The sequence below is a fragment of the Plecotus auritus genome, assembly GCF_963455305.1.
Source record: "Plecotus auritus genome assembly, chromosome: 8".
Classification (NCBI taxonomy): domain Eukaryota; kingdom Metazoa; phylum Chordata; class Mammalia; order Chiroptera; family Vespertilionidae; genus Plecotus; species Plecotus auritus.
The window spans coordinates 132,852,828-132,868,614 of record NC_137782.1 but is presented as its reverse complement, the minus strand read 5'-3'; the positions used below and the strand labels follow the sequence as shown (position 1 = coordinate 132,868,614).

Genomic DNA, 15,787 nt, shown 5'->3' with positions numbered 1-15,787 from the left:
GATAGGACTTCCTGTGATGATGGACATGCTGTCTATGTTGTCCACCACTCTAGCCAAGAGCCACAGTGGGCTACTGAGCACTTGAAATGTGGCTGGTGTGACTGAGGAACTGAATTTAGTTTCTTACTTCATTTTCATGTACATAGGCACTCATGGCAAGTGGCTACTGTATTGAAAGCACAATGCAAGGGGCTGTTCTTTCTCTCTCTACTCCAGTAGGGGTGAGTTGCTGACTTCACGAGGCCCTCATTTCCCCCTTGTACAGAGTGTTCTGTAAATGCTTAGCAAGTGCCTTCCGCCTTGCCTCCCTGGTCTGCCTGCAGCCGACTCTCTAGCCCACAGCCTGGTTCAGAAATCCTTCCTGAAGGGCTGGGAGCATGCACACAGTGTGCAAGGACTGGCTCACAAGCAAAGCTTATCACAGTTATTATTTTCATTATGACAAACAGCTCCATAAATAGTAACAGATTTCTTTGTTTACTTTATCCGGGAACAAGTCACACCCACAAAGAGAGACTGTTCAAAGGAACTAATAGGAAAGGTTAGTCAAAACTAAGTGAAACTCAAGGCCCAGTAGGCTTTCGTCCTTGATATTTAAATCATCTCATGATATGCCTGGTTGATGAGCAACGCTGAGGGCTGAGATGGGAGATGACCCTGACACAGGACAGAAAGTTGCCTTACTTAGTCACTGGAGTCCCCCGCCCCGCCCCCCCCCCCCCCCCCCCCCCGCTGGTCATCTCCCCCATGTTTGGGCCTAATTTCAGCAGTGCGGAAGTTTGCGCTGAGCCATCTACACTGTAACTTGTAACACATGACCCATGACAGCAGTCACACCACCCACGCTGGAGACTGCCATAGGCACTCAAGAAACACGGTGCATGTGTGGGTGAACAGCGTTGTATCTGGAATATAAAAGATGGCTAGTCAAGGTCTTGACAATATGCAGGCAGACAGGTGGCTGTCTACTTGTCACGAAGGCATCTACACCCCTCCTGGCTGGGTCTAAGAACATCAGATTCCCATACCTACTCCTGCCTTTGCCAGGCCATTCTGCAATGCACAGACGCTTCTTGGGGTTTTGTTTGTTTATTTTTGTGGTTGTTGTGTTTGCCACAACAGAGCATAAACAATTTCTCAGAACTAACCATAGAATAATATCCCAGCAACTGAGTTCTTCTGTGCAGAGTTAATTCTCTTCAATCTGCAGTGTTTTTTGGCTCCTGTGCCCCCATCCCACTTCGGTGCTGTTGGAGACCTTTAGGTTCTCCTGTCTCCTATGGTGGTTCCAACGACTTCTGTGGATCTCTGGGAGTAGCCCATGAAGCTTGAGTCCTCATAATCACCAGGTGGTACCTGTCTGTTTTCCTCCTCTCTGGTGCTGGCTCCTCATGGTGACATGATGATCCAGAAGCCAAGTGAAGACTCCAAATTATGCCCCTGCTAGGAGGGGGCCTCCCTCACCCTCCCTCCCAAGTCTAATGTTGCTTCAGCTGCATAGTGACAAAAGTCACACTGGGTTAGGCCACACAGAGGCTATTAAGGTGAAGAGAATCACGCAGCATCTGCCACAATGCCTCAGTCTTCCCCATTTGTGTGTGTGTGTGAACCACTTTTCATTTCTCCCTACTATTTACTCTCTTTCAAGGTCAGATATGAGTCTTTGCAAGTTACAGTCTCAGAGCTAGAGAGCCACAGAGCCGTATGCAGTTCTTCCAATTCCCTCCTCCCCATTGTACTCCTGCTGAAACCCTCCTATGGTTCCTTCAAATGTTTTACACAGCCTTAGCGTAAGGGACCAGCCCCATGCCTGTTCTGTGGGTTACAGATGTAAGATCTGAAAGATAGCAAGCAGCTAACTAAGGAGCGAGAATCTGAGAAGAATTTTAATAGGGGTTCCAGGACTCACAGATGCAAAGCCATGCTGCTAAACTGTCATCAAAATGTCAAATTACTTTTTACTACAGTTGAGTATATGCACTCATCTGATGATGTCTGTCCAGAAGGAGGTTGTTGAATCAAGTATGTCTTGTCGCTTGTGTACAACATAGTATGACCTCTCCAGACCCTGGTGGGAGGTAAGGGGTGACTACCAGCTGGCATGTGACAAGAACACAGACCCCTTGTGAGGGTCAAGGGAGCTCAGTTAGGGCAGAGTCCTCATCAGACAGCAATACAGGATTGAAAGGCGACATGTCAGCAGGATGATAACTATACAATTGGAGTCAGTGGGAGAAAGATTCTCTAATGCCATACACAACTTTGGTATTTGAAAGTATGTCATGAACATAAATAAAGCTTGAAAACCACAGGCCTAGAATGAGATAGAAAGGAATCAAAAGCAATGGGAAAAGTTGTCAATTCAGTGCATTAGGGATAGGAATGAAGGAAGAGAGAAAGCTGGATGATGGAGCGACTTTTTGAAATGAAGGGGTAAGTTTAGGGAGCTCTCAAAGCTGATCTCCATCCTTGAAGTAGGAAGTAAAGTCTCCTGTTGATAAAAATGAGTAACATATGCTACCTTGAACCAGGGACTGTGCTAAACGGTTTATAGCTGTAAGCTTGTTTACTCTCTATAACAACTCCATAGAGTAGGGACTCTTATTATCCGATCTTAACCAGGGAGGAAACTGAGGCACAGAGAAGCTGCAGAATGCACTCAGGGTGAAAGTGCCAGGAAAGAAAGCACTGGTCTCTAACCAGGTGGGAGGAAACTAGCGGAGAGTGGAGTTGGCTTAGTTCAGTCCTGGCTGTTCTGGGGACCTACAAAAGCTGAATAAAAGCATGGTAAGATGGAGACTTCCTCTAGCCAGGAGAGGAATGGAGACACTGGGGACTGGCAAGTGTGGAACACAGTTCAAGGTCAAGGAGATGAGGAACTCCAAGGTGGTTTCAAGGGCACTGTTAAACTGTTTGGCAAAGAGGTAGGTAAGGCTCAGAGGACATGTTGAAACAGGGCCACAGGCAGGGTGACCACCCCTCCCCCCTCCCTGTGGAGGAAAGAAAAGGAGACAGTTGTTCTGGATGGAGTTACCGTGGAGAAAAGGTGTGGACATCTGGTCCTGTTCCAATGGCAGGCAGAGCTCTTATGTAAAAACAAAAGCCAACAACACAATACAGTGGATTAGGGGGCTTGGATTCAAGTTCTGCTTCCGTGTTCTGCTGGCAGATCCATTTTCCTTTCGAACACTTGTGTGCTATCAGCCACATGGGAGGGACAACTGGACTGAAAAGGTAGCAAGAACGCAGCTATGGGAGGCCCTTGGTCCAGTAGAAAAGGCTGCGAAAGCTCTCAGTGAGCAGGGGACAGAATGGCACTCAATGACACTCATCAGGAAAATTCAGGAGGTACCAACTTCTTGCATGCGGGCTGTGTGGACAGGGCCCGGGGTTTTGGGGGTCTGGGTTTTGGGGGTCGGTTGGGGAAGGGCCCTATTTGATAGTGAGACCAGAGCGAAACACACCAGCTCCCCCTCGGTGAAGAATGCCCGGCAGCTTCCGGTGCCTCTGCAGCTGCGTGGGACTCACCCTGAACCCTCAGAGCGAGGCATTATTTTCTCCTCTCTCTTGTCAGATACCGACTCCCACGCAGGAAAAAGGAAGCACCTTTTGTCAGATGCTGCGGCCACTTCCTCTTCAGAAGTCTCCAGCCAATCTTTCGCTTTGCAGAATGAGGGGGCCGAGGCCAGCGGCCGGACTGCGTGCGCACTGGGCCGCGGGCTCTCCCCTCCTCCTCGGGCTCCTGACGGCCGGCCTTGGCCTCGGCGGGAGCAGGCAGCTCTCTGGGTCACGGGGGATTTTCTCTGATACAGATCTGGACCCCTGAGCAGGACCTGGCTGGGGCCCCAGCCGCCTCTCCACCCCCTCGGGGGTTCCTCTCTGGCCTCTCCACCCACTCTCTGCACACTGCTTCATGTCCCTCAGTCAGTCTGCCTCTCTGTTCCTCTCCATAGCTCGGTCCAGGAGCATGATGACCGGCGAGCAGATGGCAGCCTTCCACCCTTCGTCCACCCCCAACCCGCTGGAAAGGCCCATCAAAATGGGCTGGCTGAAGAAGCAGCGGTCCATCGTGAAAAACTGGCAGCAGCGGTACTTCGTGCTGAGGGCGCAGCAGCTCTACTACTACAAGGACGAAGAGGACACTAAGCCACAGGTACCAGCCAGGCTGTCTGTCCCATTACCAGGGCTCTCTCCCTAGGCTGCAGGAGGCGGGTGTGGAGCCCGCTAAATCGCTGTCAACTCCCAGGGGCCTTCGTACTGGGACTGGACACACATTTATTTGAGAGGAGGTTACTCTCTCCTTTTCACCATTTTCTAGAAAAGTAACCTGAGTTGCAAAGATGACAGGGTGACCCTCCTCCAGGAAACCCCCAGGTGAACGCCATGGAACTTCCTAAGGCAGCTCTAAGTCAAGGCTGGCAACGTGGTCTTGATGGTAATGTTGAGTATGGGGGTTCAGAGGTAGTGGATTTGGGGTCAAGAAAATGGATTTGGGGGCTTTCATTTATTTGTTTGTTCAGTCGATATTTATTGAGCATCTATTATATGCCAGAACACTGTTCTGGGTACTTGGAATAAACCGGTGAGCGTTTGAGGGAGGTGTTCCAATTTTAAAAAACGGTGGTCCGAATGATCTATGAAGAGAGTGACATTTGAGCAAGGACTAAGGAAGAGAGACAAGTAGTCAGGCACATCTCTGGCGGAAGAGCACTTTCGGCAGAGGGGCTAGCCAGTGCAAAGGCCCTGAGGCGGAGCACGTGTGAGGAATAGCAAGGAGGGCAGTGTGGGATCAGCAGAGCTAAGGACTAGAAGAAGCAGAGGGGATGAGGTCAGAGAGGTTGCGGCGGGGGAAGGATTGAGACACACTGCAAAGGCCATTGTATGCCATAATGAGGACTTGAGTGTTTACACTGAGGGTGATGGGGAGAAAGGGGACATTCTTTGACTTACATTGTAAAAAGATGGCTGTCGATACAGTGTCCGAAAATAGATTCAGGGACAGAGGAAGGAGGCACAAGGTGAGAGGTTATGATGTTTAGCATCTCAGTGGGAGTTGTGAGCTGGAGGGAAATGGGTCAGATGCCTGATATACTTTGAAAGCATAGCAAACAGGATTTCCCAGTAGAGCTAGAGGGCTTTGATCCTAAATCTTGGGCCTAGATCTTTTCTCCCTGCATCACTGATTCCTCGTGGCCACCATGTTGCATGAGAGTGAAAGGGGTGCTTTAGCAATTACCCTGGGACCCCAGGAAAAAACTCTGTGTCTCAGGGCAAACAGGACATCTGCTCATGTCTCTGGAAGTGGAAGACAGACTTTAGAACAGTGGTTCCCAACGTGGGGCACATGCCCCACAGGGGGAAATTTGATTTTTAAGGGGAGCAGTTTGAAAATGAGTTATTAACAGTGAATTTTTTGCATTTCTTACGGTTCTAGGGGCTTCATACACAGTATATAAATATATATTGTGACATATTTATGCATTTCAGTTTTTTGTTTTGAAATGTTACTTGCTATTTTTTATATCACTTCATATTATTATTACTTTTTAAACAATTTCTTAGTGATTTCTTCCTCAGTACTTCAACTGTCCTTCCGTTCTTTAATTTTTCTCTTTCATGAATGCCATGCTTTTTGGAAGCTTGTTCAGACCAAGTTAATGGCCTTTTAGGCTTCCTCTAAGTTCACTTTTTGAATAATTAGAATTACATGTCACGGGGTGAGGGGCATCAGGATTTTAGAGATGCTTAGGTGGGTCATGGCCAAAAAAAGGTTGGGAAGCACTGTTCTAGAACCTTCCAGAACCAGAAAAAATGCCCCAAGAAGGGTGAAGATATTGGGGGTTCTTGGCAGGGTATGTGAAGAAATGAGATGGTCATTTTGGTAATAAGAGTTCTATTTAAGGACAGACTTAAGGATCCATGATGTGTCAGCAGCCCCTGGCTAACAAAGCCCTCCACTGGAGGCTGTAATGTCTGTCACTGCAGAGGCCACAAAAGGGCCAGAGACTCCCCTCCCTGCCCCCTCACACCCGGTTCTTGCTCAGTGTCCTGTGGGTGGTGACCAGATTTCCTTCACTTTATGAACAAGCCAGTTCTATCAGATCCAAGTAATTACAGGCTCAGAGGGTGGTAACTGGTGCGTTGATAGCTGATGCCGAAGTCTTCCCATCAGCAGAGAGCTAGGGAGATGGCAACAATGTGTGGGCTTTCCAGAATGAGCGGAAAGGACAGCTCAGCGGGGTCTACTTCCTGAGGTGTGGAGGGTGACAGGTATGCTTTCTCCAAGCTTGTGTTCTTTTCCTGGGTCTACTACCATCTGACCATGTACTTACTTAATTTTTCTGGACACCCCCCCTTTTTTTGGTAAAATTAGACAATCATACCTGGCCTGTATTTGTCATAGGATCAAATGATATGTAACATGTGTAAGAAAATTCTGTTTTGAAAAAGCATAAATGATGTCAGAGGGTGAAATAAATTAGTGAAGGTCCTAGCTTCTCTCCCTTACGTCTGGAAAGTCCTATTCTGGGAAAATTAGATAAAGCTGCTTCTAGGATGACAAGTAGGGTTTATTTTGTAGGAAATCTCTTAATATAATATATTTGGTCAATAGGTAGAGAGCAATAAATCAAATGATAAAAACTACACAACCCCTAAATTGATGGCTGAAAAAAAGCATTGGGTAAAATTAAATACTCATTTCAGATATAAAAAGTTTATTTTAAAAAAATTTTTAGGAATACAGTGATTTTCTTAGAAAGAATATTTTACTTTATTTGAACATGTATATTTTGATTACAAAAGCTATATGTGTACATAATGGGAAATTTGTAAGATGTGGGAAAGCATAAAGTAGGAAATAAAAATGATCCCATTAGCAAAAATAACTACCCAAATCATATATATATATATATATATATATATATATATATGTATGTATTTAGAAGCTTGTCTATTCTAAATGCAAAGTTAACATAATAATATTCTTTAGTTAAAAATTTAACAATATGTTGTGAATATTGTCCATTATATAAATATTCTTCTACAATGTAATTTTTAATGGTGGTAAAATAATCTATTGTATGGACATTTTATAATTCTGATGTTTCTATATTATTATTACAAACAAGAATTAAAAGGACATCCTTGTAGACTTTTCATATATCCATAATTACTTCATTAAGATAAAGAAAAATCTATTCAAAATAGAGTACTTTTATTATGCTACCATTTAACATTGTTGGGGGATTCACAGGCATTGCAAGTACCTAAAATGAAATGGAAGTTACAGACATGAGCTAAGTTCTTTGGAAAAAGTAATGGCATGGTTCCACGCCATGTTTTACACCATTCATGCTTCTGGATGGGTTAAAGACTTAAATGTAAAAAAAAAAGGAGCTAATAAAAATCCTAGAAGAAAATGTAGTTATCTTCATAATCTTTGGGAGGCAGGTGTTTTATAAGCATAGCAACAGAGACAGCATCAGGGAAAGCAAATTTAATTGCATAAATTAAAATGTCCATACCTTTCATAAAAACCAACATACTAAAGTGAAAAGTCAAATAATAAGCATGAAAAATTGTTTATGTAGATATAACTAACAAATACTTTTAATATTTAAAGTATTCTTTCAAGGCTATAAGAAAAAGCTCAATAGAAAAATGAGCAAATGACACAAGTGGATAATTTCTCTAAAAATGCAATGGACAGAATGTACATAAAAAGTTCAATCTCATTAATAATTAAAAAACATGCAATGTAAACCAATGAGATACTACTGCTCCCTTATCAAATTGGCAAGGATTTGTTTTTTAATCAAATTGCCAAAGATTTTTTAGACATTTTAGTGTTGTAGGGAACAGGAATTCTCACGCACAGCTGGTGGAAATGACAATCCATACAACCTTTCTGGAGAGGAATATGCCTTTTAAAAATGCAAACCCTCCAGGGGCCTGGGAGTTCGTGGGGCCAACTGAATGCTTGAAAATTGCCCAATTACCCACTGTCATTCCCAGCACAGAGAAGTCCCTTACAGTATGTTTATTTCCTTCTCTTCCTGTTTCATGAAAGAATGATCAAGCATCAATGTAACCAACCCCTAGGAAAGCGTGTTACTTAAGGCTCCTTATTACCTGAGCCTGAGAGAGACCAGGTGCCACTGGATTAGCAAAAGCAAAACCTTGAACTATTCCTCTGTCAGAGCCCATCATAATTGTTATATGCATCCTCATCATCATTATTCAAAGGACTTCTACTGATACTGTTTTCTTGAAAATATTTTTATTGATTTCAGAGAGGAAGGGATAGGGAGAGATAGAAACATCAATGATAAAGAATCGTCAATTGGCCCTAACTGGTTTGGCTCAGTGGATAGAGCATCGGCCTGCGGACTGAAGGGTCCCAGGTTCGATTCTGGTCAAGGGCATGTACCTTGGTTGCGGGCACATTCCCAATAGGGGGTGTGCAGGAGGCAGCTGATGGAAGTTTCTCTCTCATCGATGTTTCTAACTCTATCCCTCTCCCTTCCTTTCTGTAAAAAAATCAATAAAAACTTATTTAAAAAAAAAGAATCATCAATTGGCTGCATGTGCCCCAACTGGGAATTGAACCATGACCTCCTGGTTCATAGGGCAGTGCTCAACCATTGAGCCATGCCAGCTGGGCTCTATTGATATTCTTTTATTTCTATAATTCTGTTTGGGGTTTTTTTTGTTGTTGTTGTTGTTTAATGATTTCAGATCCTACTCCTTGTGATTTTGGGAAGGAGCCCAAGGAGATAAGATGTAAATTTTAAAAGCTCACACTGGGTGAATGTAATACAAAGCCAGGCAATGCTCTCTTCTATCTGAAAATGGCACCATAGGTCGTGCAAATTCCTCAATACCTCAACAACACAACCTCAGGGTCTTTTTTTTTTTTATGAGGCCATTGATATTTTAAGATGGTGAGGACCATGTAGATGGAGGTTATTTTTAAGTAATGGACTTAGAGAAATGTAAAAAAAGAAATGTAGACTTCCCTTTTTCAGACAATTTATTCCCCCCGCCACCCCGTTTTCTTCTCCTGCCCTCTTCGTCTCCTCTCCTTCTCCTCCTCCTTAATTTTCCTTTTCTTTTTCCCTTTTCTCCTACTCTTCCTCCATTTCTTCTTCTTTTTCTTCTACTTTCTCAGTCTTAGACATTTTTATTTCTAGGCACTCTAATAAACATTTGTTCTTTCACGGCCCTGATCTGATCTGTAAATTCCTTAAGACTCTTGCCTTCATAGCTTCTTTGTTGCCTGTCCTCTTCACCCACACTTTTTTGTAGAATAAAGACACACATGTCTACTCAGCTCAGAATCAGACATGCTACCTCCAACAGCCAGTGATACGTAAATTATGAGTAACTACTGTTGTACATAATCACTGTGTCCCTTCGTGCAGTCACTTAGACTTTCAAAGCATCAATTTCCTCATCTGCAAAGTAGAAGTGGCAAATCTTGCCGTGCTCTTAATATGGAGCTTTGCGGGGATCTGATGAGCTAGGCTTGTGACAGTGCACTGTGAATGGTAAAGCCTCGAGCATAGACATGGTGGGAGTGACTTGTTTGTCTAATAGCATCTTCATGTAGAAGGGGTTTTGAATTCACTTCTGAGATAAATTATTATTCTGCCACTTACTAGCTCTGTGACATTGGGCAAATTACGGAACCTTTCTGATCCCCAGTTTTCTGCCTCGTTAAATGGGCATAATGATTCCTGCCTAGAGGATTGCTGGAAGGTCTAAATGAATAATACATTCAAGGTGCTTAGCAAGGGGAAAACGCCATCCCTTTGAATGACTACCTGTGATTCCGCCCTTCATGCCCCCTCTTGCAGCCCAGCAGGTAGCGTGGTCCACCCGGCCTTCACAAAGACCTGATACCTGGTTTGGCCAGGAAGTCAGGTCCTTGAAAAAGTGGGAAGAAGCAAGCGTTGGTGAAGTTGCCCCCTCAGCTCATTCTCCTATCAAGACCTTATCCTTAGCTTGCTCTCCGATAGCTACCACTTTATTTGATTGAGGCCTGAATAGCAGAAGGGCCTAGCTTTCCATGTTCTTCTCCATCCCATCACTATCCTACCTGTCTTCTAACTTAATGTTAGCTAATAGGCGATAAAATTGCTGCCCATCGTAAAGGCCTGACTTTTGATCTTTCAGGGTTGTATGTACCTACCTGGAAGTTCAATCAAGGAGATTGCCACAAACCCAGAAGAAGCGGGGAAGTTTGTCTTTGAAGTCATTCCAGGTAAGTGACAAAAGGTGGGCCAGAGGTATATTACATTCTTATTTTCTTCTGGATCCTATAAGTCAAAGATATATTCAGAGAGTCTGTCAACAGCTAATCAACCAACCTAATAAGAATGCATAGTAGGCCATAGCCAGTTCACTCAGTGGTTAGAGCATCAGCCAGCGGACTGAAGGGTTGTGGGTTCGATTCCTGTCAAGGGCATGTACCTTGGTTGCAGGCTCAGTCCCTGGCCCTGGTTGGGGTGAATGTGGGAGGCATCCAGTTGATGTGTCTTTTTCACATTGATGATTCTCTCTCTTCTCCCCCTCCCTTCCATTCTCTTAAAAAAAAAAATCAATGGAAAAATATCCTCTGGTGAGGATTAACAAACAAACAAAAGAAGAATATATAGTAGTTCCGTATATAGTCAATGAACCATACCAGCTCATTAACCAGCAAGCGAACTAAGTGGGTACACATTCGGTTCAACTCTGCATGCATTTTCTGAGCATAGACACTAGGCACTTGGACACTGATCTGGAAAGTACATCATCCCTGCTCACTAAAGGAAGTTCAGTCTAGAAGAGGAGTGGGGCATTAAAATTAAACTTTAAATTGAACAATGTGAAATTGCCATTTTGGTAGGTGGAAAGTAGTTGACAGTCTACCGTCTCTCCTGTGGTTCAATGTGACCTAACAAGAAATGACAGCTCCGACTTGCTGAGCACTTAACTCGTGTCAGGTGCTGCCATTCACCTATTGAACATGTTAGCAGCACACGGGAGGGTGCTTTTCCCAATCAAGAGTCACTTTACCTTCCAGGAATGCATTTGGGACAAGGGGAGCTTGTCTTGCTTTGTCTCAAGGGGAGTATGTGTTTGTGTGAATCCATCACACTTAGGCTGCTTCTCCCTATCTCTTGCTCCTTTGCCAGCCCGGCCCCGCCAGGAAATCCAGGTCTGCTGCTTAGGCCGTGCAGCCAGGCAGCTGCACCATGCGGACATAACAGGGCAGGCCACCCATCCCCTGAGCACCCCTTCCCTTAGCGCCCCCCTCACCACTCACATGAGGCAGCTACATGCGTAAGAAACTTGATGGAAAAGGCAGTGTAACAGAGAGGTTAGACGTGCCCAGTCTGGAGCCATCCTGCCCAGGTCCAAAACCTTTTCCTGCCATTTACTATTTGTGTAACTGTGATCAAGTTCTTTCATTTCTCCCTGCCTCTGTTTCTTAATCTGTACAATGGGGCCAATGATGATAATAGTGAGGATTAAATAAAGAAATATATATGAAACACTTGGTACAGTGTCTGGTATACAGTTAATGCCATGTAAGTGTTTGATATTTGGGAAAGAACTAGAGGAAATTATAATGTAGAAGCGAATCCTAAAATTGGCTATGACTATTCATATAAAACAAAGGAAAATATTTCTTTTTAAATTCCGCTCTTCCCAGGGAGCCTCCTCATGGGTCATCTCTTGCTTTTTTAACTGAAGGTCTATCCATCTCTCTTCCTCCTCAGAGGATGAGCTTTTTTAGCCTCTCCTCTCTGGGGAAACCCACCTCTTTCCCAGGATTTCCTCCCCAGCACCATTCATGGGTTGCCACCATCCATGGTCACACGTGTCCCAAAGCCTGAATTTTAAATCTAGGGTAGCTCTACTGCAAACTCCAACTGCAAACTCACCATGGTCTTTGCACCGAAGTCCAGTACCCTCAAAGATTGCTGTGCTAGGGTAAAATGAAGATTTATTCTCTCATTTTCACTCACACATGCAGGCTGCTGGGAAAATTCTTAGATCACACACACACACACACACACACACACACACACACACACACACACACGGTCTCATAAAGAAAAACAATTCTAAAGCATGGTAAGGTAGGGAATGGTTTTCCTAAAGGTGCCATCATTTCCAAGTCTCCTCCCAGATACAACCCTTTACGTTATGATGCAGAGAATTTTCAGTCCCTCTTTTTGTCATTCTCCTGTGCAAGATGATTCTCAGGGGCCATTGCTGGCATAAGGAATGACCTTGCTAATCAGGGCCAGGATTTCTTGTAGTTACGTTTTTCTTTATTTGGGACAGGCAAAAATTTAGGGCAAGCTTCCTTCTCCCTTCTTACCTCCCGCAGAAAAATATCTGGTCTCCTACCCAAAAGCAGTCCCCAGGGATAAGGGGGTTATTTCTTCCGGTGCATATGTTGCCTTTGATTCTCATACTGCCTTATTAGATGTCATTTACTTATTCAACAAATTTATTGAGCATCTGCCAAGAGCCTGGCACTATTATGGGAACTGGGAATCCAGCAAAGAACAAAATAGCCTGCATATAGCCTATATGGGAGGAGACTGACAAAAGAAACAAATAAATGAGTAAATTGTATAGTTTTTATGCTGGGGTAGTACTATGAAAAAAAATAAGCAAAGAAAGACAAAGTGCTGGTTGAGATGGGGATGGCAGTGGTTGATTTGTCATTTTAAATAGAGCAGGAAGAGTAGGCATCATTGAGAAGGTGACCTTTGAGGAGTGATCTGAAGGACCTTAAGGAGTGAGCCAAGTGCCCATCTGGAGGAAGAGCATTCCAGAAAGGGGAACAGTCAATGCAAACTCTCTGAGCTTATTCACATGTTCAGGAAACATCAAAGAGACCAATGTGGTTACAGTGGAATGATGACAGGAAACAAGAGTAGGAGATTCAGTCAGGGGTGAACACAGCTTTTACTGGCACTTACAGGCAATTGTAAAAAGTTTAGTTTTTATGCTATAAGGATAGGAAGCCATTGGGAAGTTTTGAACAAAGAAATGACATGATCTGACTTATGTTTTTCCACTCCTTTGAATTGAGAATAAAAAGAAACAAGGACAGAGCAGGGACACCAGTGAAGAGGCTATTGCAATCATGCAAGTGAGAAATGATAACAGTGAAGGGGTGAGAAATAATCATTTCTGGATACATTTTGAAGGTAGACGGGACTTCATTTGCTGATAGATTGGATGTGGGAAAGAGAATCCAAGGTTGACTGCAAGGTTTTTGCCTAAACAATTGGAAGGATGTATTTGCTGAGATTTGTGCAGCTAGCAAATTTTGGGGGGAAGAGCGGGCTTTAGTTTTGGACATCTATAATAATAAAAGCGTAATATGCTAATTAGACCAGACATCCTTCCATCCTTCCAGACAAAGCCGTGGCTGCGAGGGAAGCCCGGGTCCCGGGTGCCAAAGGGAAGCCCGTGCCGGCAGCTGGGGGGTGGAGGGGTGGGGGAACGCCTATTCTTGCATGATTTTCGTGCATTGGGCCTCTAGTATTAAATAATTGCCTAGATATTAATGATAAGGAAACTAATGTTCAGGATAATTTAGCTACTGCTGTGAGAGAGGTAAGGATAGGATGGTAAGGGATTTAGAATAGGGACTCCCCACTTATTTTGAAGTTGGAAGAGATTATATTAAGAAATATCCCTGCCCTAACCGGTTTGGCTCAGTGGATAGAGCGTCGGCCTGCGGACTCAAGGGTTCCAGGTTCGATTCCGGTCAAGGGCATGTACCCTGGTTGCGGGCACATCCTCAGTAGGGGTTGTGCAGGAGGCAGCTGATCGATGTTTCTCTCTCATCGATGTTTCTGGCTCTCCCTTCCTCTCTGTAAAAAAATCAATAAAAAAATATTTAAAAAAAAAAGAAAAAAAAAGAAAAGAAATATCCCTGAAGAGGATGACATTTGAGCTAGGTTTTTAAAAATGGGTAGGAGTTGCTCAGGCAGGGAAGAAAAGAAGGGAAGCTTCTTTCTGATAAGGAAATGGCCCAATATATGACACATTGAACAAACTGTTTAAGTCAAAGAAAGCAGGTCCCTGAGGGCAGAGCTGCTGTTCATGGGCTTTGTATTAATGTTAGGCAATTTCTCCCAAAGAGAGCCCATCCTAGCACTTCAATGTGCATATTTTTATAGGGCAACAAAAGATATTCAAATTCCTTTTGGACCTGGTTTCTTGAACCTGCATTAATATCACTGTGCCTTGCCCTCTCTACCCTATGGGATGGCCGGATTTTGAATCTATGTTGACATTGGGTCATCAGATCTTCTGACCAGAAGGGTGAGTCCATGGAAGCCTTGGTCACTCTGCAATATCTCGAGAGCTGGATGTTTCTTCATGGGGTTGCCATGGTCAAACTGAAGGATCTCTCAGGAATCAGGGTTAACTGAAAGGCAGTTCTTAACAGAATGGATTTGGGTGTGGGCATAGTGGGGAAGGACACCAGATAAATTTTGGCCAAAATTGGGAGCAGTATGGCTTAGTGAAAACTCTACTCTTCAGTAGCCCTGCCTTGAGTTTGGCAGAAACTTACTGGGCACCAATGAGGAGGTGCCTTTGAATTTCTGGGCTTCAGTTACATTACCTGTGGAGAGGAAATGATACTAGAGCAAAGGGATACTGTGATTTCTATGGAATGTTTCAGTTCTGCCTTGAGAACTTTTTACTTCCCAGTCTACTTTTGGAAACACCCAGATCTCAGGATGTTCCTGAATAGCCAGGGCTCCCGTGGACTGACACTTCTGGTTAGAACAGCGGATGACCCAATGATAACATAGATTCAGGATTAGGTCATCACAAAAGATGAAAGAAGGTGTGGCTTGGTGACATTAAGATGGGTTCAAGAGACCAGAACCAGTGGGAATTTGAAAGTCTTTTGCTTTCCTGAAAGAAAATACAGGTTTGAGCACAAATGTGGTGCTAAAACAGGCTCTCTTTGAGGGAAATGCCCTGACATTGAGAGAAGATTGGGTTGATGTTTGCAAAGGCACTTTGAAATTTAAGAGTATCTGGTAATTGAAAAGGGTTGCAATTATTTTCTTGTCCTTCCCAAGACCCATGTTTGATGCTCTTCTTCTTCCTTCCTCCTCCTCCTCTCTCCTTATTGTTCTCTATTATCATTTTCTTTCATTTTCTCTCTTGGTGTACCCTTTCATTTTCTCTCTTGGTGTTTTCTCTTCCTGTACCCTCTCCAACTGCTGTCATTTTGTCTACCCTTTTGTCCATTTAAGAACATCAATTCAGGAAATACTACATATATCCTTTTATAATCTTGTGTTTAAAGTAAAAAATGGTACTAGTAAATAAAGTCCTAACAAACTTCATTTGTCAATTAAATACGAGTTGAGAACCTACCATTTGCAATGTCTTGTGCAGATGGGAGAACAGTAATCCTGAGCAGGAAGCACTGATTTCATGAGAAAGACACACATATGTTTATTGTCCCTCCCTCCTGAGTTGCTATTCCCTTCCTCACCCCCACAACTGAGTTCAAGAGTAGCTTAGGAAACTGCCCATGATTGGCATGATGAACTGAATGAAGTCTTCAAACTTGTATGGGGTGATCCTCTCTCCTCTAATACTGAACCTGCCCCATGAATTTCCTCCTCCTTTTTGGTAGCAAATGGCTTCTGTCCTCCACAGGAGTAGCTGTCAGCCCAAGTCATCCTGACTGCAAGCCATTGTGGTCAGTGCTTGTCTAGAGAACTAGAGCGTCAGCAAA

At 43.9% G+C, this 15,787-nt stretch overlaps 1 protein-coding gene across 4 annotated transcripts in view; it reads left to right on the top strand.

The window, feature by feature from the left end:
- ARHGAP25 (Rho GTPase activating protein 25) overlaps positions 1 to 15,787 on the top strand; it is an 80,799-nt gene that overhangs the window by 37,697 nt on the left and 27,315 nt on the right. For 2 of the 4 annotated variants that reach the window (XM_080684618.1, XM_080684621.1), the window contains exons 2-3: positions 3,954 to 4,153; positions 10,180 to 10,267. In XM_080684618.1, the coding sequence (XP_080540744.1) occupies positions 3,954 to 4,153; positions 10,180 to 10,267 (288 nt within the window). Of the gene's footprint in view, positions 1 to 3,163; positions 3,349 to 3,953; positions 4,154 to 10,179; positions 10,268 to 15,787 lie in introns of those variants that run through there. The other 2 variants (XM_080684620.1, XM_080684619.1) reach the window with 2 other exon arrangements.